This window comes from Meles meles, chromosome 19, assembly GCF_922984935.1.
Source record: "Meles meles chromosome 19, mMelMel3.1 paternal haplotype, whole genome shotgun sequence".
NCBI lineage: Eukaryota > Metazoa > Chordata > Mammalia > Carnivora > Mustelidae > Meles > Meles meles.
In genome coordinates, this window is record NC_060084.1 from 43,648,138 (window position 1) to 43,662,970 (window position 14,833).

The following is a 14,833-nucleotide window of genomic DNA, read 5'->3' on the forward strand; positions in this document are numbered from 1 at the left end:
GTAAAGGTTTCTTTTTTTAAAAGATTTTTTAAATTTATTTGAGAGAGAGAGAAGACAAGTGGGGTGAGGGTCAGAGGGAGAAACAGACTTCGTGCTGACTAGGGATCTTGATTTGGGACTTGATCCTGGGATTCCAGGATCATGACCTGAGCTGAAGGCAGACACTTAATGACTGAGCCACCCAAATGCCCTAAATGTATATGTTTCTTACAATAAGTAACTTCTACCCAGTTTCAGACCTTCTGTGTTTGCAGTTTCTTAAAAATAATCAGCCTAAAATAATCCTTATGCTAAAGAAGACATATTTTGGGTGGCAAATTCTGCTCCCCTACACCCACAAGCATAATGTCCATGGACATTTCTGGCAAAAGTTTCTGGCAAAACTATGCCAGAAATAACACAATAGGGCTACAGGAGAGAAAAATTTTTTACCTCTACCCATTTGGGGTTTTCAGCTGGGGCTCTGTAACAAAAAAGACAGATTAACAGGAGACAAATAATTTATTAACATGTATGCACATGTTATATGGGAGAAAACAAGAGTAACTCAAAAGTGGTGGCTTCGCATTCAACAAATAATAAGTTTTTAGAGAAATGATAGGATAAATTAAAGCAGTTTTAGGCTTCCAAGGGTGTCAATCTGTGAAAGAAAACTAATGGAGTATGGTTTATTTGCAGATTCTTTTGGTACCGTCTATGGGCTAAGAGTCTAGAGTTGTTTCCAATAAGGGAGAATGTATACCCTGCTTTTAGGCAGAAGTGGGGGGAGGGAAGAGAGAGCTTTCCCTGACTTTCATGCTTATAAATTGCCTCCAATTCAAAATAATGTCAAAAAGGTATATATGAAGGTGACATTCTCTGGCTTCTTTCCTTCACAGAACAGCCACTTTCAATGATACACACTTTGAGGCCCTTCACAATGATAAAAGAAATAGGCCCCGAAATGGAATCACTTACCCACAGACAGCAAACCAAGATTAACAATTTTAAATAATTAGCAACTGCAGTTTTTAACCAATCCCAGATAATGTGACCTTTGAACAATCCATTTGAAATTTCCTGATCAGTACTAGAAAGGTAATCTGAAAAGTAAGACTCCTGTCCGTTCCCTTCCCTCAAAAAGATGACCTGGCTTGAAACAACACTTTCTTTTATTTTGCTAATAATTTCCTTGCCCCACCAATCTGCCTCTAAAAATTTTCCATTCTGTAAAACTCCTGGGAATATTTATTTATTAGTAGGGATGCTGCCCAACTCACAAATAGTTAAATAAAGCTAATTAGATCTTTTAATTCACTCCATTGACTTTAAATTTTTTTTTTTTTTTAAGATTCCATTCATTTATTTGACAGACAGAGATCACAAGTAGGCAGAGAGGCAGGCAGAGAGAGAGAGGGGAGGAAGCAGGCTGTCCGCAGAGCAGAGAGCCCGATGCGGGGCTCGATCCCAGAACCCCGGGATCATGACCTGAGCCGAAGGCAGAGGCTTTCACCCACTGAGCCACCCAGGCGCCCCTAAATATGTTTTTTAATGCCACAAACCACAGAGACTTCAGAGATCCCTAAACCTGACATCACAGTCAGGCATAATCACGCAACAGTGTTCTCTACGGTGCCTTCCCAGTCCTTCCCAGTGCATCCAAAGAATGGCACATGTGCAGGGAAACAGCTCCAAGCAGGAAAAAACAAACCCAGTCTTCGATCACACACTCGGGCACTCGAGACACCACGCCAGTACTCCAGGAAACAACACATGTACCATGAGCAGAGCACTGGTTATGACTCAGGTCATTCCTTCAAGCCTAAATAAAGATCTGGATAGGCCCCAGGCCAGGCGCAGGCTCCAATGGTTGTTGCTCCAAGAGTCTCCCCAAGAGTTCTCCCCAACCTCAGTAAAGCTCAGGGTTCGCCCCGCCCCCAAACCTACTCCCGCGCCTGCGTACTCTGGACAGAAATGACAACTCCCCGAAGCCTCTGCGCTCGGCGCTCGAGGGCGGTGTTCGCGGCACAAACGGGGGGACCGAGCCAAGAGCCAAAAGTAGAAAGCTTGAATCCACAGTGATTTTGGACTACATTTCCAAAAAGGGAACAGGCTCGGATTATTCTCGGTAGCACCGATCACTCACAGGGTCACCTTTGCAGGCTTGAGAAACCCCGGCCCTGCCGGAACTCTACTTCTCCACTTGGTCGGAAAGCTGACCGCCTGGCCCCATTCTTCCCGGCCAGTCCTTCCTGAAGAACCAAGGCACTTGTCCCCGCCTCCTGCGCGCCTGCGCACTCGTGCCGCGATAGGCGATCTGGAAGCCTGGAGATTTGAGGGCCGGGTGGTCGTCAGAGCCGGACGCGGCAGGAGTGCGCGGACCCCTGCTTTGCTGTGGCTGCTGCTTTTCGGAAAGAAACGAGTAGGGGAAGGGCCAGATTCTGCGGACCCGACCGGGGGTGGGTCCTGGGGTCTCGGACTACTAGGCGATTCTCCCAGAGTGAGGAGACCTGGACCGAGTGGATTTAAACTCGTGCGGCAGTAACGGGGCCGGGCCCGGTTTGTGGGCGCGGCCTATTCTGCAATGCGAGACCCTGCGGTCCTACGGTCCTCGGTCTTCTCCTCAACCACCTAGGCCCGGCCGTAGAGGGCAGTCGGAGGTGGAACCCCAGAATAAAGGTCCCCTGAAAACGCTGGAGCTAGATTCAGGGCTGACCTCTGAGGTCCGGAGTATCCGCTGAACAGAAGACAACGCGGTGGGCCGTCCCACGGGGTGAGCAGTGCCCCAGAGCCGCGAACCTGGACACGGGTGACCGCAAACTTTTCCACATTTGCCTCTCGTTTCAGTTTGTGCATGCCTCTGGTGGTTAGGGAGGGTCCCAGGGCACGGAGGGTGGTTTCTAACCGATCAAGAAAAACGTGGGGTGTTAATGAACACTCTCCGCTTCCCCAGCCCTGCCAGTCTCCAGAGAAGGCCTTTGAAGTGAAAGGAATCGCCTCGGCGCCTCGGCGCCTCGGCAAACCAGGTTCTGTGTGAGTTTGTGCTGCTTCTTTGTTTCCGTGAAATGCATTTGATTTTCAGAACACTGGGCTTCTTGATTTTCTTCCCTTGGAATGCGCTGCTTAAGAATGGGCTATTCACCGATTTGGGCTTTAAGATTTCCCTATGTAGTTAACGGCAGGGGACCTAATTCATAGATAACGCTCTCTAATGTCCATTTAGTGCAATTCTTCTGTTAGTTAACCGTATGCTATATATTCAGTTGCTTTGTGAGCACTTTTTCTTAAGGATTCTGACTGGAAATACCGCTTTTGGAAGTCAATGTTCGTGCTTTGTTTTCGACTGTGATTTCTTAAGGAGTAGTTTAGGGTTTGTTTAGATACCTTTAGTGATTCCAGAATAGGGATGGGGATTTTTTTCCAAGGGACTCCGTGATTGTCAGTTTTTGCTACCAGGCAGATGTGGTTGGAGGTTTGGTTGCATGGGTTTGATTTGCTTATTTTTTTACAAATACAAAATGATATTTAAGGTGTACAGCATGCTTCAGTATATGTATACATTCACACTAATTAAGGTCCATCACCTCAGAGCTACTTTCGTGTGTGGTGAGAAAACTTAAGATCTACTCTCTTAGCAAAGTTTAGGTGTATTATACAGTAACCGAGCTGTACTTTAGGTCTTCAGAACTTTCTCATCTTATGACTGAAAGCTTGTAGCATGAGTTTGTTTGGGCTGTGTTTTCAGTAGACTCAGGTATATAAGGTGTTTAAGAATTTTGAACCTAAGCCTCTGCCTCCTGCTGGGTCATGGTCTCAGGGTTCTGGGATGGAGCCAGCAGGGAGCCTGCTTCCCCCTCTCCCTCTGCCTGCTTGTGATCTCTCTCTCTGTCAAATAAACAAAGTCTTAAAAAAAAAAAGAATTTTGAACCTAGATTAAAGGAGTTTGAATCCTGCTTGCTACTTAAGTCTTAGTGAGTTTGAGCAATATTTCTAGTCCCAGTTTATTCATCTGTAAATCCAGAATTACAGTAATATATACCTCACAGGGTGGTTTTAAAGATTGCCTGAATTAATATCTCTTAACGCTCTTAGAGGAGTACCAGCCACATTAGAAGAGAGCTTAACTAATATTAGCTGTTGGTTTTAAATGATGATTCTTAGTCATTCCATATCAGCTTTCTGTATTCTCAAGAGTAATGAAAATGTGGGGCGCCTGAGTGGCTCAGTGGGTTAAAGCCTCTGCCTTTGGCTCAGGTCATGATCCTAGGGTCCTGGGATTGAGCCCCACATCCCTGCATTGGGCTCTCTGCTCAGCAGGGGAGCCTGCTCCACCCACTTGCCCGCCCCTGCCCCGCCTCTCTCTCTGCTTGCCTACTTGTGATCTCTATCTGTCAAATAAATAAAATCTTAAAAAAAGAAAAGAGTAACGAGAATGTGAGATTAATTAGGATGGATGCTTGCAAGCAGGAAAATGAATCAGACACTCGAATGGACCAAAAGAGTGATTCTTTTTCTAAAAAAAAAGATTTTATTGATTAGAGAGAGAGAGAGAATGTGCAGGAGTGGTGGTGGGGGGTGCAGAGGGAGAAACTCCAGTGAACTTGGAGCCATAGGGAGAGTGGGACCATGGGGGAAGCTCCATCCCAGGACCCTGCGACCATGACCTGAGCTGAAATCAGACATTTAATCCACTAAGCCACCCAGGTGCCCCACAAAAGAGAGATTCTTAATGTGAAGTCTTTGGACTCTGTTTATAGGTTTTCAGGATGACAAAAATCTAAGATTATGTACAGGATTGTTGTATATATTTGTCAGCAGGTAATTTGGTGGGGAGGAAGTCTATCATTTCATGATATCATCAAAGTTATATAAGACCCAGCAAAATTGATTCTTACTACTGTAGAATAAAAATCTGGGATAACTAGGAATGGCTTTTGGGATAACCTTTTATAAAAGTAGTAGCCAGCAATATGGAAATGATTAAGTAACTCACACTCCATCCCTGTGGTAGAATGTTATGCAATACTAAAAATTACATTTATTAGTAATTTAGTTAATCATCAGGAAAATGTATGTGTATATAATATAATATTGAAAAGTATCTTTATGAATAAAAATCTTTGAGAAATTGTTAAGTTATATATGTACCTTAAACACAATTTATAAGATACATTGCAGGGATTTATTTATTTATTTGTTTGTTTGTTTTTAAGATTTTATGTATTTATTTGACAGACAGAGATCACAAGTAGGCAGAGAGGCAGGCAGAGAGAGGGGGTGGGGGAAGCAGGCTCCCTGCTGAGCAGAGAGCGGGATACAGGGCTGGATCCCAGGACCCTGAGATCATGACCCAAGCTGAAGGCAGAGGCTTAACCCACTGCGCCACCCAGGCACCCACATTGCAGGGATTAATAACTGGTGTATTCATTGGAGCCTGGGAGGGTTAAGCTCAAGTTATTGAGCAGCTGCTGTGAAATAAGCATTTGTTTTTCTCTCTCATAATCACTTTGGAAAAGCATTGCAATCCTTCACAGAAGGATCTCAGGTATTGATGAGAGACAGTATTCAAGAATTGGTAGGAATTTAAAAGAAAGAATTGGTAGGAATTATTCTTTCAGTCACATTGATTTCCTTGTTACCATTTATGTAGGCCTATTTAATGACAGTTTCTTAATGACTATAAGAAATAAAAAATGACTAAGAAATAAAAAATTCTTTTTAATGGGAATGGCTTTTTTAAAAAAAAATTATTTTTTTATTTGACAGATCACAAGTAGGCAGAGAGGCAGGCAGAGAGAGAGGGAAGTAGACTCCCCGCTGAGCAGAGAGCCCAGTGCAAGGCTCCATCCCAGGACTGTGAGATCATGACCTGAGCCGAAGGCAGAGGCTTAACCCACTGAACCACCCAGGCGCTCCCCGGGGATTGGCTTTTTAAAACAATATTTCTGGTGGAGTTAATGCAGGAGTGTAAAATAATAAGTAACCAAGGGTCCTAATAGAAATTAAAATTATCCATGGTCTCAACATCCAGAAATAATCACTATTAATATTTATAACATATTTTCTCAAAATATTTCTACAAGCATGTGTTTTTGTGTATGGTTTTATTTCCAAATAATGGGATAACCCTAATAGAAAATTTAAAAGAAATCAAGACCTCTAGTTATTAGTTTAAGTGACATTCAGTACCCTCATGGATTTTATAATCATGGGTATATGGAGAAAGGTAAAATCCCAGCCTCCCCCTTCTTATTTGAGAGATCTTCCAAGTAATTATAATTCTTGTGATAGAAATAGCATTTAAATTGAGAGACTTAATATAATTTAAAGTTAATTGTAAGTGTCAGAATGGAAATAGGGAAATTTTTCTCCAACTACCGAGGTCTGTTTCACATTAATGATTTAAAATAACTAATCATATTATATATTGTTTTATAAACTGATTTTTTTTCTTTCAGTGTATCTTGAATACTTTCTATTCCTTAACAGTTTTCTAGAACTTAGTATTTAATGATAACTTTAGTATTCTGTTTTATGGATGTTTTATAAATCACATAAGAAATAAGCTATTGGGCAGTAATGTTCAAACTGCCTGAGCAATTCCTTCAACAGGCTTTCTGTGTCCTATTACTTACTCAACTTTTCACTTCATGGTTATGCAGGATCTCAGAGAGAGGAATACTATGGAATACGGCATTATCTTTTACCAGGTGGGTTACAGGTAACACTCTGAAGTGTTTGGCTGAATTTCTGAAGGATTCTCACAACATGAAATAGACCAGTCTGCTTTTTTATGCTGAAAACTTCATTCATCCTCCTGATTTGGGTGAGAGTTTGAGAAATGAATTAATGCTAATTTCCTAGAAAATTAAGCTTACAAAAAACAAAATTATTTTAATTTCAGCAAAGAGTGACTAAAACTAAAAATTCAGAAGTAAAAATATTAGCATGTTAAATGTATGGAGTTAAATACCAAAAGAATAGCTGAGAGAGGTAGTTTTTAGATTTAGAAGCTAGGGAAAAGGATAGCAGCGATGTAACTTTTGGGGCTTTTTGTAATATAATATTCCTTGCAGAACTATTTTAAATTTATGTCCAGGTATGTGATACAGACTTTTAGAGAACAAGATAAAGATCACCTGGGATATCATCAAGTAGAGGTAACACAAAATTTTATTCCAACTCTATTCACAGATTGTTTTATGAACCTGTGTGTACATATATGTGTATGTATGTAGTTTTTCTGTCAAGTATACAATTATAGTACAAAATTCTTTTTTTTTTTCCTTAAAGATTTTGTTCATTTATTTGACAGACAGAGATCACAAGTAGGCAGAGAAGCAGGCAGAGAGTGAGGGGGAAGCAGGCTCCCCACCGAGCAGAGCCAGATATGGGGCTCGATCCCAGGACCCTAAGATCATGACTTGAGCCGAAGGCATAGGCCTTAACCCACTGAGCCACCCAGGCGCCCCCAAAATTATTTTCTAACCTTCTCCCAACAATTTGTAGTGATCATCTTTCTACGATATCAAATAGAATTTTGCCTTCATTTTTAGTGTTTTTTTTTAATTAAAAAGTTACTTTTTTAATGTTCATTTATTTATTTATTTATTTTTAAAGATTTTATTTATTTATTTGAGAGAGAATGAGTGAGAGAGAGTATGAGAGAGGAGAAGATCAGAGGGAGAAGCGGACTCCCCAAGGAGCTGGGAGCCCGATGCGGGACTCGATCATGAAAGTCCGGGATCATGACCTGAGCCGAAGGCAGTCGCTCAACCAACTGAGCCACCCAGGCACCCAGTGTTCATTTATTTTTTTACTAACCTCTATACTCACCATGGGTCTTGAACTCATGACCCTGAGGTTAAGTGTCATATGCTTTCCAACTGAGCCAGCCAGGCATCCCCATTTTTAGTGGGTTTTTAGTGCCATTGTGTGAACACACGATAATTTATTTAACCTGCTGAAGGATATTTAGGTTCTCTCTAGCTTTTTTTGGTCCCATTATAAACACTTTACACATATTTTTCATTCTATATCATACTATGAGTGTCCATTTCCCTTCCATTTAGTAATAAGTATCATCAGTTTTTCAAATCTGCCAGTCCAGTTCCTTTAATGTGCATTTCCTTAGTTACTAGTGAGTTGGTTTTTTTTTTAAGATTTTATTTATTTATTTGACAGAGAGCGATCACAAGTAGGTAGAGAGGCAGGCAGAGAGAAAGGGGAAAGCAGACTCCCCACTGAGCAGAGAGCCTGATATGGGGCTCAATCCCAGGACCCTGGGATCATGACCTGAGCCGAAGGCAGAGGCTTTAACCCACTGAGCCACCCAGGTACCCCACTAGTGAGTTTTAACTAATAAGTTATTTCTACTTTCTAGAGAATTAGTCATGCTTAGGTTTCACAAATTCACTTTTCCCAGCCTGGATACCAAGAGAGATGGGTTGATAAATGAGATTCTACAGGCAGTATTGATGATTCTGAACAGGCAAATGGTGACTGGTGAGCTCTGAGGGTCTGGGAATGGTAGTTCACCCTTCCCCCAGGGAGGGATTCCAGAGTGCAAGTATAGTTTTGTCATGATAAATTCTGCTAGCGTGGGCTATGCAAGTAGTTCTCAAATTGTGTCAATAGGACCAGCAACATTAGTATCACTTGGGAACTTTCTAGAACTGCAAATTCTCAAGCCCAACCCACACCTCTACTAAATGCCGAACTCTTAAGTGTGAAGCCCTGCAGACTGTGTTTTAATAAGCCCTCCGGGTGATTCTGATGTACACAAAGTTTAATCATCAAACTTTGTTGCCCGTTATGATGACCTGTCAGAAATTTTACAAAATCTGAGGGGGATTTAAAAATCCTGATTCCCAGGTCACAGTCTGTACTAATGAAATAAACATGTTTGGGAGATAGGAGCCAGACATCAGTATATTTTAAAGATCTGCAGGCAATTCCAGTGTCTAGCAAAGTTTGGGAAACTCTTGTCCAGAGCATTTTTTTTTTTTTAAGATTTTATTTATTTATTTGACAGACAGAGATCACAAGTAGGCAGAGAGGCAGGCAGAGGGGGGTGGGAAGCAGACTCCCCACTGAGCAGAGAGTCCGATGTCAGACTTGATCCCAGGACTCTGAGATCATGACCCAAGCCGAAGGCAGAGGCTTAACCCACTGAGCCACCCAGGCGCCCCCAGCATATTTTCTGTTTCTACATTTAGGGAGGCCAACCACATTCCTGAGTCTTGTGAAGATGTCTGGTTCAGACGATGTAACAACCACTTCTCAGCTGGGAAGGTGGGAATGGAGGGAGATGGATCTGCTCAGGACAGGCCTGGGCAGCCCGTGCTCAGGTCCAGATCAGCCTCCCTAGGGTAGGGGACTAACTGGAAACCCTCCTGCTAAACCCCCCTGGACATGATTTTCCAGGGCAAGTCTCTGCTCTCTGTCTATCGTTGTGCAACTGATTTTCCTGTGGTTTTGAGGAGGACATATATTTTTCTAAACTACCTCTTACCTCTCATTGTCTGTGTGTTGGAGCAGGGAGGAGTGTAGGAAGGGAGAAATAGTGTGATGTTTTAAAATTGCAGAGTTCTGAGGCAATTGTATTCTTACGGCTTCACCTTCTTCCCCCAGCTCTAGCTTCTGTGGACTCTGCTTCTCCAGTAAATGACCTTTGAGGAAAACTGACCAATTCTTGCAATCTAAAATCATGGCTCATGTAAGTTGGTGTTTCTGTTTGAAGCACTGTAATGTTTTTCAGGTTATGTGAAAATTCTCATTAGCTATCCAGAAAGTTCCTAACAGCCCTATCCAATAGCTTCTCCCCAGTCTTTCCCCATTCTAGTAAGGGATGGAACCAGGGAGCCAGGCCCCTCCAATGTGCCTCACTCTTTCCACCCATGTTCATGTATCTATTGACCAAATTATTCAGTGTATTGACTATCTGTTCAATCTTTGTCTAAAGCAGAGATAAGATAGAAGTGAAGTCCCTAGAGGGAATTATTTGATCTTAGACTCTTAGTAGTGGAGAACACTAGAGTAGCATTGTCCAAAAGAATTATAATGTGAGTGACCTGTATAATTTAAAATTTTCTAGTGGGGCATATTTAAAATAGAGAATTAGTACTTTCTTAAGGGCAGTAGGCAGCATGTCAGTCTCATAAAAAGTATAGAATAATATGCGAGGCACTTACGTAATCTTGAACTTTTTTGAAGTCACATTAAAAAATAAAAATTAGTACATGCAGTTAATTTTAATGTTTTATTTAACTCAATATAGCCAAAATTTATATATATATAGCACCAAAATGTTACCGTTTCAAAAGTATAGTCAATATGGAAATTATTGAGATGTTTTATGTTTGTTTTTCTTTCTAAAATTTTTTATATTTGGTATGTATTTTTGAATTACAGCATATCTAAATTTGGACTAGCCACAATTTAAGTGTTTGATAATAACGTGTATAAGCCAGAATATTGGACATTGCAGCTTCAGAGATTTTGTGTAACCTTAATTCTATAACTTAATATCTTTAAAAGTATAGAAATACCTAAATATAATCATTCCTAAGTCTAACACAAATGGACTATTTTTTAGGAAATTAAAAATATTCAGTAAAGTATTTGTTATAACAAAGAAAAATGCTAATGATATAGTGATGAAGTCAGGTCTGGAAGAAATTCTTTAATTTCACACAAACTCAACTTTTTAAAAATAGAGATTTAATGGTTCATTTGGAGGAAAAGAAATCCATCTGTTTTTTTTCCCCCTAATCCTTCAAGGAAGAGAGATTAGAATAAAGCGTACATTTATTGAGAATTTTTTAGGCCCACTTAGGCCCAATGCAAGCAGTGTTCTTATGAACACGATTTCAGTTACTTGTGAAATTCTGATGAACTATGTGAACATACCTAGAAATAAGTAAAATTAGGTATCCGATGGTATATAGGAAGTATTTTCTTTAGCGGTGGTTGGCAAACTACAGCTTGTGAGCCAGATTCGTTCCTTGGCCTGTTTTTTCCAGCCTTTGAGCTCATTATGTTTTGAAAGAATTGTTTTAGAAAAGAAGGGAAAGGGGAAGGATATGAAACAGACCATATATGGCATACAAAGCTTAAATATTGGCCCTTTAGAGAAAGAAATAATTTTAAAAATAATACACGGGTTTGTCATTTCAGCATTTGGTGATGTTCAGAGATGTGGCCGTAGACTTTTCTCAGGAAGAGTGGGAATGCCTGAACTCATATCAGAGGAATTTGTACAGAGACGTGATACTAGAGAACTATAGCAACTTGGTGTCAGTGGGTAAGCTTATCTGTGTCATATAATTTAGAAATTCACAGGACTGAATTTCTTCCTAGAAACTAGCTGAATATCTTCTTTGTAGTTAGGAATAGGCACCTGTTGTTGTTAAGCAATTAAATAGCACTTTAGCTTCCCCCGTAATCCAGTGACCTTTATGTCTTTCTGTGCCTTTTCTGTAATTACTCCTCTTTAGTAACAGCTAGGTATAAATTCTCAGACACTTCACAGCAAAACCATTGTCAAAGAAATGAGGTTTCTTATTGCTCTAGATGGCCTGTTATCTGTTACTCACTTGTAATAGGAGTAGGAAGACTAGAGGTTCTGGCTCCCCATATCTATTTAAAAAGCTTATACAACATACATGTTGCTGGGTTCAGCCAACAGTTTGTTAAAACTCAAGTTGACACATTCAGTTTACTGCAGCAGACATAACTACCTTTTAATTGATTTGTGATTAAAAGTTTAAAATACATGAATTTTTGCGTTTAATATTAGGTATATATCCTGGTAAGAAACTAATTATTTTCCTCTTAGCAAAATACCTAATAAAAGTATCCAATAAGTATGTACAGTGTTTATACTTTGTACTAAGCACTCATCCAGGCACTTTACATTTATAAAATCAAACCTTACAACAGTCCAATGGGTAGACATAATACCTCCTTTTTACAGCTGAGAAAACTGAGGCCATAGTGACCCAGGTGCAGAGGCAGGATTTGAAGCCAATGTTCTCAAATCATTACTTCCTCAAAAAAAACCCCAAAATCATTACTTCCTCTCAAGAAAGAGACTCTGCATGAGTTTAAATTAAAGTAAGACAGTGTACCTACTTCTCTGTTCTTGTTATTCTTTGTGGTCCTGAAGTAACACTAATACGAATGTTTTTCAATCCCATTACTCTTTTTGATCTGAAAGCTCGATTAAGTTAATTCTTTCTTTATTATGTACCATTATGTTTCTTCAAGCAGGATGTTCCATTTCTAAGCCAGATGTGATCACCCTATTAGAGCAAGGGAAAGAACCCTGGATGGTTGTGAGGGATGGGAGAAGAAGGAGGAGCCTAGGTGAGTAAATGCTAATCAGGCAGAGATACGTGGTTCTGGCATGGCACAGGCTGCTGGTTGCCAAGGAAACACACCCCATGGACGTTGATAATGAAAAGAAGACCTGAAACTTGGGAAGAAAACTTAGATCTCCACATGAGCCAGCAAGGAAATTTCATCTATACTTCCACTTACTACTTGTTTCTTCACTCTCATATTTCTCTGTCATTTCAGTGGGGGGAAACTTCATAATGGCAACCATTTTACCTGTATTTTGGATCAAATTCGTTTTCGGTTCATCTTTTGTATATATATTTCTCCAGTGGCCTCTTTTCATGAAGCTTACATTGTAGTAGGAAAGTCATACAATCCACAGATAAACAAATGGATTACCAAATATCATGAAGTGATTAAGTTTTGAAGAAATGTAAGTAGTGCAAGAAAATGGAGAATTTTGATGGCTGAAAGGGGTAACTTTAGATAGTGTGGTCAGAGAAGAGGAACCAGTTACAAGAGGCTCCAGCTGGTCAGAGATGGAACCACTTGACTATCTATGCACGTAATTGCAGTGTAACGTAACACATAAAATATGCTTAATTCCACAAATTCTTAGTGATACTAATAGCAAATTGGTCAGCATTGGAAACTGCTAGAGATTTAACTTATTTTTGAAATATAAAGGAAAAGAAGTATTTTCCTTTTCTTATAAGAAATGTACCAATATTAGATAAGAAGGATGCTTTTCTTAAAAAACGAAAGATGACAGAATTAGAATATTACCATTTTGGAACCCATAATGAACAGTTGGATCTGGGCATTAAATATCAATACTGATAACATCACAGGAATGGGGATAATCAGACCTGTTTCTTTTAATGAAAGGATACAGTATCACCTATGAAATAACTTTGCCAGTAAAATTGGTCCTACATCTGATGAGTTTCTAAAGGCAACTGCCAATTTATGGGAAGAAGATAGAGGAATGGGACACTTGGGTGGCTCAGTTGGTTAAGCGACTGCCTTCAGCTCAGGTCATGATCCTGGAGTCCAGGATCGAGTCCCACATCAGGCTTCCTGCTTGGCAGGGAGTCTGCTTCTCCGGCTGACCTCTCTCCTCTCATGCTCTCTCTCTCTTGAATAAATAATAAAATCTTTAAAAAAAAAAAAATGGACTTTGGCATTATAGTCAGCAAAATTAAGAAATAGGAAATCCTATAGGGTCAAAAAATAGTTTCTTCAACAAATAAATTATAAGGGAAATTGAAAGAAAACAGCAAAACATTTAGATGAAAAGATGTAAAAGACCTGTCCACCAGTTGTATTCTATGGACTTTTTGGGGGGATCAATTTACTATTTTTGAATTATTTAAAATTTTATGTTTGAGATGATTGGAAGTGTAAACACTGATTTCTTATAATCTTAAAGAATCACTTCACTTTTTTAGGTTTGGATAATAGTATATGATTAGAGATAAATCCTTTAAGCAGAAAAAATTAGTATATGGGATTTGCTTCAAATAATGTGAGGAAAGTGGTTTGGGGTATGCATACAGGCCTGGATTGGGCACGGGTTGGTGGTGGTTGAGGTTGGGTCATAGATGCACGGATATTCATTATACTGCCCTACTTTTGTGTATGTTAGAGATACTCTGTAGTAAAGTTTTATTTTAAAGTTATTGGGAGATAAAATAATAAGAAAATGAGAGGTGAGAGGGCAGTGAATACAAGTATATGCAAGTCTTGGAGAAATTCTGCCATAAAAGCACACTCATGGGATATAGGAAATGTCTTTTAAGATATGAGGTATTAGAGCATATTTATATGTTGAAGGGAATGATTTCAAAGAGAAGAAAATTGATGGAGTAGAGAGATAGGATAATTTTGTAAGGAATGGCCTTCACTAGATAGGAAGGAGTAGGAGCCAATTTATGAAGAAAACCCATGCATGTGAAAAGGATATGGACACAAGTTGGTTGAATAATATGAAGGGAAGAGTACATGTTTTTCTTTCAATTGCTTCTGATTTCTTGTTGAAATAAAGAGTAAGATTATCGGCAGAATGTGAGGATTATTTAGTATTTTATTGGAATTCAGTATGGATTACTCAGTATTTGGTCAGCATTGATTCTGAGTAGTACAACTCCATGGTCATAGGGTTTTAATATTTACAGATTTCTTAATACATTAGCCCTGGTGTTAATGTGACTGAAACTGCTCCTGTCGTAAGTACATATCCCATATCCTCTTATATCAACAAAAGAAAAGTGATTAAAGACATCATACCTTGGGAAACAAATTAATTTTATAACCAGGTAATATGTTCCTCATTTTCTTTTTAATTAAAGCTGATACTCTGCAAATGGAAATAATGTTTCTTCTTTTATATTGATCTAAGAGGGGCTAGTATTTTGCTTGCACATTGGTGTTGTTTACTAAAGTTCTTGATTCAGTAGAATCCAAACTAGTGTTTGGTTTATTACTTTTTTTTTTAAAGATTTTATTTATT

The 14,833-nt window shown here is 39.5% G+C and overlaps 1 protein-coding gene across 19 annotated transcripts in view; it reads left to right on the forward strand.

Moving 5' to 3' along the window:
• Window positions 1–1,910: 1,910 nt before the first annotated feature.
• Window positions 1,911–14,833, forward strand: part of ZFP30 (ZFP30 zinc finger protein) — a 54,903-nt gene continuing 41,980 nt past the window's right edge. The window contains exons 1-8 of one of the 19 annotated variants that reach the window (XM_045988700.1): window positions 1,911–2,752; window positions 2,933–3,012; window positions 6,642–6,805; window positions 7,079–7,139; window positions 9,198–9,350; window positions 9,613–9,697; window positions 11,158–11,284; window positions 12,250–12,348. In XM_045988700.1, the coding sequence (XP_045844656.1) occupies window positions 9,689–9,697; window positions 11,158–11,284; window positions 12,250–12,348 (235 nt within the window). In that variant the 5' untranslated portion in view covers window positions 1,911–2,752; window positions 2,933–3,012; window positions 6,642–6,805; ... (1 more) ...; window positions 9,198–9,350; window positions 9,613–9,688. Of the gene's footprint in view, window positions 2,789–2,932; window positions 3,013–6,641; window positions 6,806–7,078; window positions 7,140–9,085; window positions 9,698–11,157; window positions 11,285–12,249; window positions 12,349–14,833 lie in introns of those variants that run through there. The other 18 variants (XM_045988708.1, XM_045988715.1, XM_045988703.1 and 15 more) reach the window with 18 other exon arrangements.